Raw genomic sequence first — 18032 nt, forward strand, 5'->3', positions numbered from 1 at the left:
CCAGCATTTTGTCGCTAACTTTTAAACAGTGTCCCATTTAAAAGCAGACAAAAATGTCATAGCTTTCATTGATATATTCAATGAGTATCACGATAGTGACAATTTTCATTTGAAAAATAATGATTCTTGTAAAGTAATGACATCTCCAAATAATTTTGAGGTTACTCCTACATCATGTACATTGTCAGTCGGAGAAGTACCGGTAGTGACATTTTTCAGTGTTTAAACTTTTTTATCATTAAGAATTTTCACTTTTAGGTCTTCTTTTCTTTTAATGAAGCACGTCTTTATAACAAGTTTGATTACAAGTACTGAATACTTATTAAGGTTAAATAAGAGAGAAAATTCTGAAAAAAATGTCAACAATAATTTAAGATGCATGGGCAATGTTCATGTATGGAAATTGGGATACAGAGGAGACATGGCAGATACATATACATTCTGTTATTTTAAATTACCTTTATTTTCAGAGTGCTGTTCATGTGTCACATGATTTCATGGGATGTAGTACATTAAAGAAGTACTATGCCCAGTTACAATTCTTACAAGGGAGGTTCCCCATGGGGGAAGAAGGAGAATGTGGTATAAATTTTACCTGGTAAGTACACATGTTACTGTGAAAGTACTTTTATTTGTGGGTATCAATTTTCGTGGTTTGAGCAAAAGTTACATGTTCGTTGGTTCTTAAACTCATGGATTATAGTTTCTGAAAAAAAATTAAGTGAAGAATTTGAAGCCATCAGAAACGAAGATGAGAGAAATTAATCATATGTTGTTTTATAATGATTTGTGGGACATTGAAAAATAAGGTGTTCAATTTCACTAACTTGGTCATCTTTCATTACTGAAGACATTCATAGCTGATTTATCTTTACTTACAAATTGTCTCAATTGAAAGAAATTGCAAAGTAAACATTTGAATTGTAGCACATGTACATGTGTAATCAAAAGTGAGGACACTAATTAACCGGTGATCCAATCAACAGACTAACGTTTATCAAAGGTGTTAATTTGGCAATAAACATGTCACTTAAAGAAAAGGGTTAGATAAAACATGCTGCAAACTTGACAAATGTACATTGAAGTGTAGAAATGTTCTTTTGAAATAAAAATGCAAGCCCAATATGAAATTTTTTTTTTTCGTGTGAGAATTATGAGGAGATAGATTGAACACGTCATGATCCAATATCATCACCGGAAGTTTGACTTTAATTGATCTTTGTTAATAGTCATACAGTTTAGGTTTTTTTAAAGGTTAAATGGGTTAAATCCTTTCTAAAGCTGTATATATTTCATAGTATGTTTGCTGATATTCGATTTATTCCCGTATCCATGTAGTCAAACCTACAAGGGGATCTTTCCATGTATTGATTTGGACAACAGTTGTTATATTTCGTTTGACACTTAAATTCATTGATGGCTTTATCATGTTTATCCACAAAAATTGGTACCCCATGAATGAAGGTACAGTCACAGTAATCATTGTTTATATATAGCTTTACTAGAATAGGCTTTACATGTTGCTGATCAGAAAGGAAAAAACATATTAAGGGGGCTCGCGGGTATAAATTTTTTTTTTTTAGCTCACCTGGCCCAAAGGGCCAAGTGAGCTTTTCTCATCACTTGTTGTCCGTCGTCAGTCGTCCGTTAACTTTTACAAAAATCTTCTCCTCTGAAACTACTTGGCCAAATTTAACCAAACTTGGCCACAATCATCTTTGGGTATCTAGTTTAAAAAATGTGTCTGGTGACCCGGCCAACCAACCAAGATGGCCGTCATGGCTAAAAATAGAACATAGGGGTAAAATGTAGATTTTGGCTTATATCTCTGAAACCAAAGCATTAAGAGCAAATCTGATGGAGTATAATTGTTTATCAGGTCAAGATCTATCTGCCCTGAAATTTTCAGATGAATCGGACAACTTGTTGTTGGGTTGCTGCCCCTGAATTGGTAATTTTAAGGAAATTTTGCCGTTTTTGGTTATTATCTTGAATATTATTATATGTAGAGATAAACTGTAAACAGCAATAATGTTCAGCAAAGTAAGATCTACAAATAAGTCAACTTGACCAAAATGGTCAGTTGACCCCTTAAGGAGTTATTGCCCTTAATAGTCAATTTTTAACCATTTTTCGTAAATTTTTGTGATCTTTTACAAAAATCTTCTCCTCTGAAACTACTAAGAAAAATTTAACCAAACTTGTCCACAATCATCATTAGAGTATCTAGTTTTAAAAATGTGTCTCATGACCCCACCCTCGAACCAAGATTTGCTGACATGGCTAAAAAATAGTACATAGGGTAAAATGCAGTTTTTGGCTCATACCTCTGAAACCAAAGCATTAAGAGCAAATCTGATGGAGTATAATTGTTCATCAGGTCAAGATCTATCTGCCCTGAAATTTTCAGATGGATCGGACAACTTGTTGTTGGGTTGCTGCCCCTGAATTGGTAATTTTAAGGAAATTTTGCCGTTTTTGGTTATTATCTTGAATATTATTATATGTAGAGATAAACTGTAAACAGCAATAATGTTCAGCAAAGTAAGATCTACAAATAAGTCAACTTGACCAAAATGGTCAGTTGACCCCTTAAGGAGTTATTGCCCTTAATAGTCAATTTTTAACCATTTTTCGTAAATTTTTGTAATCTTTTACAAAAATCTTCTCCTCTGAAACTACTAAGAAAAATTTAACCAAACTTGTCCACAATCATCATTAGAGTATCTAGTTTTAAAAATGTGTCTCATGACCCCACCCTCGAACCAAGATTTGCTGACATGGCTAAAAAATAGTACATAGGGTAAAATGCAGTTTTTGGCTCATATCTCTGAAACCAAAGCATTAAGAGCAAATCTGACGGGATAAAATTGTTCATTAGGTCAAGATCTATCTGCCCTGAAATTTTCAGACCAATCAGGCAACACGTTGTTGGGTTGCTGCCCCTGAATTGGTAATTTTAAGAAAATTTTGCAGCTTTTGGTTATTATCTTGAATATTATCATAGATAGAGATAAACTGTAAACAGCAACAATGTACAGCAAAGTAAGATCTATAAATAAGTCAATATTACCAAAATTGTCAATTGACCCCTTAAGGAGTTATTGCCCTTTATAGTAAATTTTTTACAATTTTCATAAATTTTGTAAATTTTTGTAAATTTTTACAAAATATTTTCCACTGTAACTACTGGGCCAAGTTCATTATAGATAGAGATAATTGTAAGCAGCTAGAATGTTCAGTGAAGTAAGATCTACAAACACATCACCATCACCAAAACACAATTTTGTCATGAATCCATCTGTGTCCTTTGTTTAATATGCACATAGACCAAGGTGAGCGACACAGGCTCTTTAGAGCCTCTAGTTTTTTAAATATAGGATTTCGCTATATTTTTCTATAAATGAACTTTATCATATACTTAATAGAAATTAAAATAAAAAAATGGGGTCACTGTTCAATTAAGCTTACAATCTGCCTTCGAAAGAAGCATACATTTTTGTACAGGTACTTTTTTTCTGTTAAACTAATAGGAGAAATAGAGGTAATATCGAAATAAAAAAGAACTAAATTACAGAAATCGCTTAAATTTTACAATTTTGATGAAAAAAATTGCGTTTTTGCACCAAAGGGAGATAATTTGGAGCTTTTTCAATGACATGTACATTTTAAAAGTCATCTTGGGCCAAAACAAATTGATTTTTTCGGTTGATTTTTGTACCATATATATAATGAGTAACAACTAATAAAGTAATAAATAAAATTTGTAATGAAAAAAAAAATGTTTAAATTTTTGCTGAAATTTTTGTACCCTCGAGCCTCCTTAAGTGCATGAAGTGTAGGCTATGCTTTTCTGCAGATCAATTTATTGATATCAATGGCTTTGCCTGTCATAAAAATACTGAACAAATGTTGAATATGTAATTTGAAGCAGACTACATTGGCAAACAATGCACATAAAGATCTGTTATCTTGAATCAAAGCATTTTCCAAAAATTGAATATAGTCATGGCTCAGGCAGCTGTTTGGTCCCTTTCGGCAGTGTTCAGTGTTTTTGAAATGAATTTTTCACACATAAAAGATTTTATTAATAATAATACCCAGTATTTTACACAGTATTGTAACTTTAATAGTTCAATGTAATGTAAAATCTAATCTTGTTAATTTAGAATCTTTTATTCAGTTTGACACTTGTCTACCATTGTAAAACATATAATGTCTTCCATATATATAAATAAGAAGATGTGATATGAGTGCCAATGAGACAACTATCCATCCAAGTCGTAAAAAGTAAATTATAGGTCAAAGTACGGCCTTCAACACAGAGCCTTGGCTCACACCGAACAGCAAGCTATAAAGGGCCCCAAAATGACTAGTGTAAAACAATTCAAACAGGAAAACCAACGGTCTAATCTATATAAAAAAAAGAAACACTTGGGAACCACACCAACAACGACAACCACTGAACAACAGGCTCCTAACTCAGGACAGGTGCATAAAAATGTAGCGGGTTGAAACGTTTTAACAAGTGCCAACCTTGTCTATTCATGATTACTGGGGATTCATTTATTTTCATGAATTGAGGAAAATGTTTAGTTTTAATGATATTTGATTTCATGGTTTTGCCAAAATCTGCATACAATCCTATATCATGTATATAATTGATTTATACTTTGTTGAAAATTCATGATTTACCCATAAACAACCCCTGAAAATTGGTATCCCACGAATAATGACAAGTCTACAGTAACTAGTCTCATTGAAATTTATGCAATAGCGCCTTTATATTTACTTTGTTTAAAAATTTCTTGACATTACTCCAACATCTCCTCTTGTAATTATGTTCACAACTGTATATGTGTTTGCTGTTTCAGGGAGGATGTTTTCCTGGGAAGAGAAGTAACAATCCCGGATGTAAAGTTTGAACAGGCCTGTATCCTATATAACATAGGAGCTTTACATTCTATACTGGGTAGTATAGAAACCAGGCAGAGTGCTGATGTAAGTAATTTTATAACAATCCCTGATGCGAAGTTTGAACAGGGCTGTATCCTATACAACATAGGAGCTTTGCTGTCTATACTGGGCAGTATAGAAACCAGGCAGAGTGCTGATGTAGGTAACATGACAACATGAAAACTTGTCAACCTGTTTTTAGCTCACCTGGCCCAAAGGGCCAAGTGAGCTTTTCTCATCACTTGGCGTCCGTCGTCGTCGTTAACTTTTTACATTTTGAACTTCTTCTAGAGGACCACTGAATGGAATGAAACCAAACATGGCATGAATGTTCCTTATGAGGTGCTGACCAAGTGTTGTTACTTTGAAGCCGATCCATCATCCAAGATGGCCACCAGCGGGGGACTTAGTTTAACATAGGACCCTACGGGAAATACATACAAATGTCTTCTTTTAGAGAACCACTGAATGGAATGAAACCAAACATGGCATGAATGTTCCTTTTGAGGTGCTGACCAAGTTTTGTTACTTTGAAGCCGATCCATCATCCAAGATGGCTGCCAGCTGGGGACTTATTTTAACATAGGACCCTATGGGAAATACATACAAATGTCTTCTTTTAGAGAACCACTGAATGGAATGAAACCAAACATGGCATGAATGTTCCTTATGAGGTGCTGACCAAGTGTTGTTACTTTGAAGCCGATCCATCATCCAAGATGGCCACCAGCGGGGGACTTATTTTAACATAGGACCCTATGATAAATACATACAAATGTCTTCTTTTAGAGAACCACTGAATGGAATGAAACCAAACATGGCATGAATGTTCCTTATGAGGTTTTGACCAAGTGTTGTTACTTTGAAGCCAATCCATCATCCAAGATGGCCGCCAGCTAGGGACAATGTTTAACAAAGGACCCTATGGACATTTTAATACATACAAATGTCTTCTTTTAGAGAACCGCTGAATGGATTAAAGCCAAACATGGCATGAATGTTCCTTATGAGTTGCTGACCAAGTGTTGTTACTTTGAAGCCGATCCATCATCCAAGATGGCCGCCAGCGGGGGACTTATTTTAACATAGGACCCTATGGGAAATACATACAAATGTCTTCTTTTAGAGAACCGCTGAATGGAATGAAACCAAACATGGCATGAATGTTCCTTATGAGGTGTTGACCAAGTGTTGTTACTTTGAAGCCAATCCATCATCCAAGATGGCCGCAAGCTGTGGACAATGTTTAACAAAGGACCCTATGGACAATTTAATACATACAAATGTCTTCTTTTAGAGAACCGCTGAATGGATTAAAACCAAACATGGCATGAATGTTCCTTATGAAGTGCTGACTAAGTGTTGTTACTTTGAAGCCGATCCATCATCCAAGATGGCCGCCAGCTGGGGACAATGTTTAACAAAGGACCCTATGGACAATACATACAAATGTCTTCTTTTAGAGAACTACTGAATGAATTAAAACCAAACATGGCATGAATGTTTCTTATGAGGTGCTGACTAAGTGTTGTTACTTTGAAGCTGATTCTTCATCCACGATGGCCCCCATGCAGGGGGACTTCCTTTAACTAACATAAGACCCTATGGGAAATGCATACAAATGCTTCTTCTAGAGGTGCACTGAATGGAATGAAACCAAACATGGCAAAATGTTTCTTATGAGGTGCTGATGAAGTGTTGCTACTTTGTTGCTGATTTACTGTTCAAGATGGCCACCAGGATTTTTTATTAAATTACAGGGCCAATATTAAACCAAATTTGGCCTCGCTCATTATTAGGGTATCTGTTATGATTTTAATCTATTTTTAAATTACATGATTTCCAAAACCAAAGTAGAATCAGGTGAGCGACACAGGCTCTTGAGAGCCTCTAGTTTGAGTTGTTGCCCCTGAAATATACATTTTTTTTAAATTTGAAAATTATTTTTTTGCCTATAAGAACTAGTTTAGAAAAGTGTTAACTGCAAAAATGATGAACACCACAAGATCTATCTGCTAACCTTTTATTGCCTTGAAATGCTGAGTTCTAGGGTTATTTGCAGTTTTTACTGTTATAAAACTATGGAACGTAAATATGATCAGTAACACAAAGAGTAGCAAAGTATGTGCATATAAAAGTCCTAATTAGCAAACCGGCAACATAGGTGTGCCTCTTGTTATTTTTAATAATGAAAAGACCAAAACAAATTCTGGACAGTTTGAATGGAATGTCTTTTTTTTTTATTTTCATGTTAGTTTTCGTGGGTCAAAATTAGAGGTCTATTGCTTGGAAGCAGCAACCTCGATTTTATACATAGCAAGCTTTATCGAAGTTCATCTAGATAGATGCCCCAGATAATTTCATTTTATTTATACATCATTCTAATATGACGTGCTTCTTTCGCTTTGTAAACAACACCATGATAAAATTCTCGATATATCTATAGTTAGCGCAGACTCAGCGATGTGCATATTGGTGGCTGTTACTATTTACCTCCCACGTAAATCCACATGTATCGTAACCTATGTGCAAACACTATGTCGATTTCGTTGTGTCCAAATTGAAATTAAAAAAGAAACTACAGAACCGTTATTCCTATTATATTGCATAACAAAATAATATAATGCACAAGAGCTTAAAAATGTATAAAATCAAAATAAAATAAAATTCCGCCAAATTTCATGAATGATCTTGGCGCATTAACGTCATGTCATAACATGACGTCATACGAATGAAAACTCTAAAGCTGAATGTTTTCCGTTACGTATACACCCTAAGTTCGGATAATATTGCATTAAAATGGAGTTTTGAGGTAGGTGTTATTTCATTTTCTATTCCATTGCATTATTTGCACATTTGTGGATTTCAGCAAGTCAACATGGCGGCTCACTCCTTAGTCAACTCTGGCTTTGACAGTAAATAGTAGCCAACGAAAAATAAATGTTTTGGTAAAGAATTATGAGAATTGAACGCTTTTTTTCTACTGCTTATTAGAAATAATTCATGCAAGACTTAGATTTATATGAAATTTGTAGCTTTTATCTGACAGGGGGTAAAATAGAACAGCCATACACACGGCAATCCTACGTTTGCTTCTGTTTTTAAATTACTGTATTTGTCCTATTAGAATCGAAACAATTCATGGAAGCCATAGATTTGTTGGACATGTACACATGGCCTGGGCCGTGATATTCGTTAATTTTATCCCTCGCTAACGCTCAGGAAAAAATCGAATATCACAGCCCAGGCCATGTGTAAATGTCCAACAAATCTATGGCTTCCATGAATTATTTCTTAATTTAAAGGGTAAGTAAACTACATTAAGGGCAGATAATTTAATGAAGCTTGGTCATTTTGATGCTGTATCTTGTTTCTATCCCTGTAGTTGAAAAACACGTTTGAGGGTCTGGATCAGGTTAACAGAATAGAGAATAATGAACAAATGGACCAACAAAATAAAAAAATATATCCCTTAAAAAGTTGTGAATTAAGAGAATAATGGCCCAAAATATTAAAGAATACATAAACGAAGATCCCCAATCCAAACCCTCATGTATAGATGACTTTATTGAAATGATATTTTTTATAAATATTTTATATATTTTTGTACATTACAGGGGATGAAGGTATCCTGTACCCACTTCCAGTGTGCTGCTTGGGCATTTGAATATTTACGTGACCATTTTGGATCGTCGAACCTTAGCGTTGATATGTCACATGAAGTCTTAACATTCCAAGTTCATTTGATGCTGGTAAGTATAGTTTGTAGAAGTCACTGAATTTAGAGTTCAGACATATATTATAAACCCAAACATTCCGACTATTTTAGACTTTTGGTGATTGAGTATAAGGTGGAGCTGAATAATAAGAATGAGAATATGAAGCAGAGAGACGTGCCTATAAATAAGGGCTATTGGGGATGCATACATGAGACATCAATCCAACACTACTAATGCACCAAAAATAGACGTAGGTCAAAATATGCTTTTTACAAGTGTCTACACTTTATGATATACTTTAAAATCAGAAATTATTGCAATGATTTTATTAATTTGAAAAATTCAACAGCATCAATTTTGCAATAATAATAACTCGCATTTATAATTTCAGTAGTGACTTTGTTCCACAAACTTTTTGCAATCACATTAAATAGATTCCACATTTTTACCAGTGATCAGTGATTCACAATGATAAATGCACGCATTAATTTCAGAGTTTACAGTCTGTTATGAAGATAAAGTGTAAATCAATTCTGAAGAGAAAATCATTCATCTTTTATATGATAACATGACACTATGATTATGCAATATAACTGCTGAAAAGAAAAATATAATAATGATCGATGTACAAAATTATTGTAAAACAGTGCCTTTTTCATTACAGAAATGAGAGAACATTTAGTCTTTAAAACGTTAAAATGATGAAAATTATGTTCAACCTTAGGGCTATTCCATTGTATGTGGGAGGGTAGGAAGGGAAGTTTAATTATTGAATGTGGGTCATGGGTCTTTTTTCAGTATGCGTCTATTACCATTATGCAAAATTATCTAAAAAATGGTTCTTGGTTGTAGGGATATTTTGAAAGTCCCTTCCTACCCTCCCACATACATGTTAATGAAATAGCCCTTATAGAATGTAGATTTAAAAAATTTAAAACATGATTAAGATTTTAAAAAGATTTTATATTATTTACACATATAGGCACAAGCACAGGAATGTATTTTAGAGAAGTCAATGATAGATAGTAGAAAGAACACTATCACTGCTAAAGTCTCAGCACAAGTTGTGGAATTCTACAGAACTGTGATCAAATCACTTCAGACAGAAAATATGGATGCCATCTTAGGCTCACGCAAGTATAAGGTACATTAACTATGACAGAAACTGCTGTTGAATGGTCAAGGTAGTTTTATTTCTACCATGTCTACTACTACTAGGGCCAATTTAAAAATTTGCCAAATTGTACTTTAACTGATTGAACACGAGACAGTGTTTAATTTATGAATGCGATAGATTTTGCAAATTACTTACTGATATAACTGAGACCTGTCTGAATGAAAGGTTGATATTCACATTTTAAAAATATATTAACACCATATGATACATGTTTTTGCATAATTGTTGAATTTACATATATATCTTTGCATTTAGATAGAAGCATAGCTTCCTATAAATTCCCAAACATTATAATCTGATTAAAAGATAGAAGCATAGCTTCCTATAAATTCCCAAACATTATAATCTGAATAAAAATAGAAGCATAGCTTCCTATAAATTCCCAAACATTATAATTTGAATAAAAATAGAAGCATAACTTCCTATAATTCCCAAACATTATAATCTGAATTATCTTCCTTAAAGGGGCATTAGCTACGAGATATAAACAAAATGAAATATGATTGTTTTTTTGTTCATTCATTAATGAAAGTGAAATAGTGAAATAATAATTTGCTTTTAACAACTAGTTTGGTTCAGTTTTGTCAAAATAAGCAAAGAAACATTGCTAATGAATTATTCACTTGCAAGTAATGTAAAAGAATGTAAACATTGGAAGTGAAACAAAGGTAAACAATTTGGTTAACTGATTCCATCTAGAAAAAACTCATTCTTATACAGGTAAAAATGATTATTACCATATTTTTTCAACCTATAATATGAAATCAAACAGACCTAGCAAAATCCAATTGCACGAGTTCGCAATCTATTTATATCATGTATATCTATGTTTATGTTAAAATGGTTTATATGACCGTCAGCAGTCTTCGGAGGTCACCTCGATAGTTAATTAGATGGCTTCTGGACTAGAATACACATGAAATGCTGATACATACTATTGAGTCTATGCATCTTAATTTGTTTATTTTAGACTTTTTATAATTTGGATATATGCATTTTAGTATGTTACAAGTCGAATGTAAGAATTTGAGTCAAATCGGTGAACATGAATTTGACAGCTAATGTCCCTTTAACAAAAAGACTGTGTTGCAGTCTGAATGTCAATGTGAATAATATTACATGAGTATATGTTTCAGTAAAACTCTTTAATTGATCCACCTTACCAAGGGAAGCTAGGAAATTTTTTTTTTTTAAAGTATAAAAAACAAATCTTTTATTTTGTAGGACTGGAAAAAGAGAGCAGAACTGAAGATTTTATTTTACGAAGTTATCACAAATTATTACATGGGGAGAAATTCTGAAGAACAGGAAAAGTTTGGAGAATGTGTGGCTTACTATACACTATCCTATGATAAACTGAAGGAAGCTATTAAAATGGCTAAGGTATGGTCATATTCAACAATGAAGTAAATGAGACTACTATTCATCAGAGTCCAAATAAGGTGAATGTTAGCAACTATAGGTCAACTGTACCACCTTCAACAATGAGCAAAACTGTATAGTTAGCTATTAAAAAACAAAGTTTTTTGACAAAACAATATTCGATAAACAAATATGACAGACAGCAACTAATTGCGACCACTGAACTATAGTCGCTGTGCCTGCTTAATAAAAAGTAGTATTATGACTGATACAAAATAAAGTGAAAATTCTTGAAATATCATTGCTGTGTATTTACAAAGGAATGAATAGAAGAAAAGTAAACTGAAAACATAGAAATTTTTTTTACATATGAAATATTACTAAAAATATGTTTTAATAGAACAGATTTAACTTCAGTCGACTCTCGTTATCTCGAAGTCAGCTGGAACCAGAATAATGTTGTAATAACATTTTATGTTTTCGTCTCTTATGTATTTCTTTGTAAAATTACAATTTTTTCCTGTTGTTTTCAGCTGAGAGAGTAATTTCCAATCGATCTTAGTGTTATTTAAAGTTGACAAAATTGTTCATTCTCGTATGCAAGAGATTTTAGAAAATTTAGATTTTTTTTCATTGTCTTTATTTCAATCTTTTTCTGCAAGCGAAAATACAAAAAGATTAAAGACGTTGATTGAGTAGTTTTGAGTTGATGACCAACAGAAGTCTTAATCCCTACTTTATACACAACCAAGCTCATCAGTGTATGTTTATGGTGAATTTTTTTAAAGCATTTTAAATAATGTTTCATAAACTATAACAGTGTATAAACTAATTATTTATCATGGTGATCAAAGATAATCTTAGGTAAACACTTGTGGAAAAAGATATCATAAATCAATACAGTGGTCAGTGACCTGAAACTTAATTACACGTGTATTGTCAGTTTAACTCTTCAATCCATTTAAATCCCTATGGTCATGTTTTGACATATGTGTATTAGTTCAAGATAAACAATGCATTTTGAATGCTTTTGTTAACCTTGGGACTGTAAATTTAGTTCGAGTCAACTGAAATTTTGACTCATCCAATTTCGACTCATCAGGAGTGGAATTACATATGGTTATGTAGAACAAAATTTGGGACCACGAGAAACCTTCGACTGATCCGAAGTTTCTAGTCAACCGAGTTCAAGACAACAAGAGTTAACTGTATTATATATATTTTTAGAGTGAGTCATCTGATATCCAAGAGTCTTTGAGATTTACAAATGATGTTGTTGGTGGCAAGTAAGTATTTTAAAATTGAATACATAATTTATGGTGACCTATACAAATACCAATTTGTGTTTGTCTTTTTGAATATTTATATATAATGAAAATGTATGACTGTCATGACTGTCTAAAACTAACAGCTAAACATTGATAAGTTAAAAAAGATTGAAATGAAATTTACATTAAAATTTACTAAAAGCTGGAAAGAACAAAACAAACAGGTATACAAAAACAAAAACAAAATTGAAAAAAGGGATTATCTACAGAAAAATCTGATACCTTTGTTCAAGCTGTGGTGCCTTCACTATTATGTGAAATAGTTGAGGTTGTCTCACAGAGTGATACTTTGGCCTGTTTATGATTCATAATTGCTTAAATAGTAGAATTGAAAATCTTCTATTTGAACAAAACATATGTATTGTTTATTGTGATTCTAAGTCTATATATACACACCTGGTATCCCCATCCAAAATCCTCTGAGGGATCAGAATCCCGAGGAGCAATTTACACTTTGTTTATTGCAATTCTAAGTAAAACCTGGTTCTGATTGCCACAGTGAATTGTGAATCTGATCCAGATATTAATTACCCACCTTGTTGTGGTCTCGTGTAATTGTTCCTCGGGATTTGGATCCCTATGCAGATTTGGGATTGGTATACTCTGTCTGATATATCAAAAGTTATAATCTATAATGGAATGTTTAATTAATTTGCATGTTATCTTCATTGTAATTTTGTAGGTTCCAGTCTGCAAAGAAAGACAATGATTATGTATACCATGAAAAAATTCCTGCAGGAGACACACTTCCAGAGGTTAAAGGTAAGTTCAAAGTATGAAGGTCATTGCCCAAGATTGTATTATTTTTTCTCACAAAAGTAGAAAATCCTATTTCTAAGAATAAGCAGGGTGGGTAGTTAAAAGTCCTTTCACAGTATGTGAGTTGTGTCTGATAGAAATCGACTTTATGCAAGTTGATGTATACATGTACATGTATCAGACTTTGATTGGTTTTGAAACATTCAGATACAAAATACACGATGAAGTAATGTCTTATTTGGAAAGATTGGAACTATTGTTTCCAGTCTTGCCTAAGGCACCGGCCTCCCTTACAAGAAGTAGCACAGGTTAGCTACTAAATCTACAAAATGTATACACACTGAAGTATAGTTCCCTATGATTCTCCAGGGACGATTCCACTATATAGTTTAGAGCCCTTAAATCGGTCGGCGGCCCCAAAAAAATGTATGTGAATATAAATTCTCAATTCAGGAAAAATAAAATAAAAATCGATAATTTTGGAAATGTTTCCGTCACCGATTTAGGCAACTTTAATTTTTCATAGTTTGTTGTCAAAACGTATTAAAATCCGGATAAGAATGCTGTCAACGATCGTATTTTTGTCGAGCCTGCGACTTATGTCGCAAAAGCGAGACATAACGATCCTACATTCCGTCGGTGTCGTCGGCGGCGGCGTCCACAAATATTCACTCTGTTGTTAAAGTTTTTGAAATTTTAATAACTTTCTTAAACTATCCTGCATTTCAACCAAACTTGGACAGAAGCTTGTTTATGATCATAAGATAGTATCCAGAAGTAAATTTTGTAAAAAATAATCCTGTTTATCCGTATTTTACTCATAACTGGACTTAGTTTTTCTGCAAGTTAACATTACATTCACTCTGTGGTTAAAGTTTTTCAAATTTTAATAACTTTCTTAAACTATCCTGGATTTGTACCAAACTTGGACAGAAGCTTGTTTGTGATCATAAGATAGTATTCAAAAGTAAATTTTGTTAAAAAAAAAATCCTGTTTATCCATATTTTACTTATAAATGGACTTAGTTTTTCTTCCAGTTAACATTTCATTCACTCTGTGAAACTTTCAAATTTTTATAACTTTCTTAAACTATCCTGGATTTGTACCAAACTTGGACAGAAGCTTGTTTATGATCAAAAGCTAGTATCTAGAAGGAAATTTTGTAAAAATCTATTTCCTGTTATTCCGTATATAACTTATAAAAGTGATTTAGTTTTATTCCAGTTAACATTACGAACAGTTTGCAGTAATGTTTTTAAAACATTTATTAGATTCATAAACCTTCTTGGATTTTTACCAAACTTGAACAGAACTTATTACAATCAAAAGATAGTATCTAGAGGAAAATTTTTAATAATTTTCTCCCCATTTTTGTTGAGCCTGCGACTAACAGCAAAAGTAGGCCAGACACTGGGTTCCGCGGAACCCTTACGAATTTTATTAACAACGATTACATTATGTCAACATGTGGTAAACAATTTTAGCAGCCGGATTCAATTGATGAAAATGTTACGGGAGTATTGATCTTGTAAAAGCAGATCGCCCAGCAGGTCGATAAAAGGATGCTTTTTGTCAAAATGGGTGTCAATAAAGCAGACCTCAGCAGAGAGCAAAATTCAAATTTTGATATAACATTGATGAATAAATGTTAATGGGCGCCGATCTCATAAAAGGAGATCGCCCAGCAGAGCCGGTTATATAATATGATGAAAACTTGATTTGTAAAAGAAATTATTTTATATTTTGTCAGGCTCTATTTCCTCAAAAGACAAAAGTTTGAGCGTTTTTGAAAATACATGTGGATGATAGATCATTCATGAAATACGATGTCAACATTATGGAACTGTTTCAAAAGTTGTGAAGATGATCCAAATAATATTAAAATACAATGGTTCAATGCTTTAATTTCCTGTTTCTTAGGGTGACACCTTAAGTAAAACTATGGCAACCTTCTACATATTAAACAGCAAGCAAAAATCACAAAATATCTTATCAACTAAGTATATAAACTTTTGTAATTGCTTTTCTGAATTTGACAATTGGCCAGTTCAATTTGAAATCCATTTGAATCAAGGTAAATTTATAAAGATGACCTGTTGTTGAAAAAAATACCCAATGGATGATTTTTTTCAGTGGTTTATGTTAGCTAATATATATATGTTATTGTAAAAGGCCTAGGTTACCATAGCTAAGATGCAAGCCTACAAAAGATGGTGCATCATGTGCAATGATCTTCATGTAACAACTTCCTTGATCTCAATCCAATAATTGTCAAGTGATCTGGTAATCATATATATCATAATCAGTAGCCCATATTATTCAAAATGTTACAACTTCTAACATCAGTGTACAGGTGAAACTTAATATACATTTTCAGTTCTTACAGAAAAATAATGTTATTTCGTCTTAGATTTTATGCATAAAAAATTCCCAATTGGGATAAAAATTCCCAATTTGATGGTCAAGGGACCCATTTGAAAACACCTGGAATCATCCCTATTCTCATGTCTGTGTACATATGAACTGTGAAAATTTGGGTTATATTTTTATATCTTTTCATTCAAGTATGTATGTCTTTAAGGTTTGCCAATGTGCAGGCTATTTTTGTCATTAGGTAAGAGTAATGATACAATACCAGTATGATTGACACCTGTCATAATCACCAAACAATCAGATACAAGGTGGGGCCTGAACTACAAGGCACAACTCCTTAAATGCCAATCATATTGACCACATTACTAATCAACCCCTGACAGACTTACATAATTAAAAAGACCCTTCATTATACATCTCGATACACAAATACTTTACCTCATAATTGAATACACAAATGTATAGATAACATGTTTGATATATATATATATAGAAATGATAGATTTATTCGTTGCCTATTACTTTTGATCTACACTACAGGTTGCACTTTTTAAATACGGCTGTTTCACAAACCTTGCCTCTTTTGGGGATATAATATTCATAGATATTTTGTTTTGTTTACGTACTGGTTCCCAGATATGATCTCTATGTTTCATCTCATAGAGACATAACTTGGGAATACTACCAGTATATATACACATGGTTGCAGGGAATTTTGAATTTTGACCTTTGAATAAAATAGTAGTGCACATTAACTTTCCATTCTAGGATATAATTTTTCACGAAACTTCATAGTAAAAGTGGCACAGTTTTAGCTGTAAAGGGAGTTCCTATGGGAAATTGCATTATCTATTACAGAAATGTAACCTACATAAAGGGATTCTGTAAATTAAGTCTAAAAGATAAATGAATAATTACAGATTTTTCAAAAGAAAATACAAAATATAAAATCTAAATAATTTATAAAAAAGGTATTTAAGTAAGGTCTATAATTTTACTTGATAAATCTATGCAATACTCATCAATAATTTAGGTTAGTACCCTTATCAGTGATATGCTTGATACAGTAAGTAAAATTTTTAAAACCTTAATTATATACTGCAAGCAAACCAATATTTTTGTGGGAAAGACGGCTTCAAGCCGTCAATTCCCTATTTGGTTGGCCAGACTTCCAAGCTTCTCACGTCAATCATTTTTTTTTTTTATAGTTGGGAAAACACCTCAAAATTTCATACTGAATTGATAAGAAGGAGACACACAAATGAACAGATTGACTTTAAACACTTTTTTACACATTTCCCTTCTGTTTCTAGTGAAATAATTGTATCTTGAGCTCTCCCTTACACAATTTACATTTCTTTTACAATCCGGAAAAATCAGTATTACGAAATATTCTAAATATATCCAACCTAGTGACGTCATGGTTGGAATTCCACACTACGGATAGAAGAAGGGATATCCTTTACTCATTATTAAAATCATTCACAGATTTCTATACGATTTTAAAATTGGTATTTGTTTATTTAAACATAATTATATTTGCTGTAGATGATTCCAACATCAATGCTTTAATTTGTAGGTCAACTTTCGCGGTAAACAATGGGGATACATGAGATTGGGGAGAGAAATGACAGTTTTCATTCTTTCTGTAACTGTATTGAGAATCTTCCGCCAATACAGGAGCACCTCAATTGATGAGTAATTATCCACCAAAATAAAAGTTAATGTATCTGAACACTTAAAATGTGACATTTATTATATGATAAGTAGTCTTCCATTTAAACAAAATGTTGTGTACCAGCATAATGGTAAAAAAATTATAAAATTTTCAAATGTTGCTTTTTGTAGTTTAAACATATTTATTCATGAAATTTGCATATATCAAAATGTAGGATCTTGAAACAAGCTGTACACAGCTTATATCAATCTGATAGATTTTTGTAAGTACATGTATCCCTGTGATGAGAGTTGTAACTGGGAACTTTATCAATGGAATTTTAAAACTGAATAGACTTTTCAGTCCTCACTTTCTTGAGAAAGTTGTAATCAATTAAAAATCTTAGAGCACTGTCACAAAAAATGGAGAATGACCCTAGCCTGCAGTTCAGTGGTACACAAAAAAAAATTAAAATATATATTGTAGAAGTTATTAAATGATAGAATTCAATTGAATTTTATATAATTAACTTTCAACTTTAATCAAATGTTTTGATTTAGAAGGTGCCGATCTCTTCCATTTGTCCAAGTTGACTCCATGATGAATTCTTGACAAAGGAAATGAAATTACATTAAACAACAATTAATTTCAATATCGTCAACCTTTCTACATGTTCTAGCTGTTCTTTTGCTCATTCTTT

General features: G+C 32.6%; 1 protein-coding gene across 37 annotated transcripts in view; it reads left to right on the forward strand.

Moving 5' to 3' along the window:
• LOC127717770 (tyrosine-protein phosphatase non-receptor type 23-like) overlaps positions 1–18032 on the forward strand; it is a 74981-nt gene that overhangs the window by 8138 nt on the left and 48811 nt on the right. For all 37 annotated transcript variants that reach the window (XM_052223565.1, XM_052223571.1, XM_052223572.1 and 34 more), the window contains 7 exons: positions 471–598; positions 4875–5001; positions 8574–8708; positions 9658–9819; positions 11077–11235; positions 12442–12500; positions 13225–13304. In XM_052223565.1, coding sequence (XP_052079525.1) covers positions 471–598; positions 4875–5001; positions 8574–8708; positions 9658–9819; positions 11077–11235; positions 12442–12500; positions 13225–13304 — 850 coding nt within the window. The remainder of the gene's footprint in view (positions 1–470; positions 599–4874; positions 5002–8573; positions 8709–9657; positions 9820–11076; positions 11236–12441; positions 12501–13224; positions 13305–18032) is intronic.

This window comes from Mytilus californianus, unplaced genomic scaffold, assembly GCF_021869535.1.
Source record: "Mytilus californianus isolate M0D057914Y unplaced genomic scaffold, xbMytCali1.0.p SCAF_10, whole genome shotgun sequence".
In the NCBI taxonomy this organism is placed as follows: domain Eukaryota; kingdom Metazoa; phylum Mollusca; class Bivalvia; order Mytilida; family Mytilidae; genus Mytilus; species Mytilus californianus.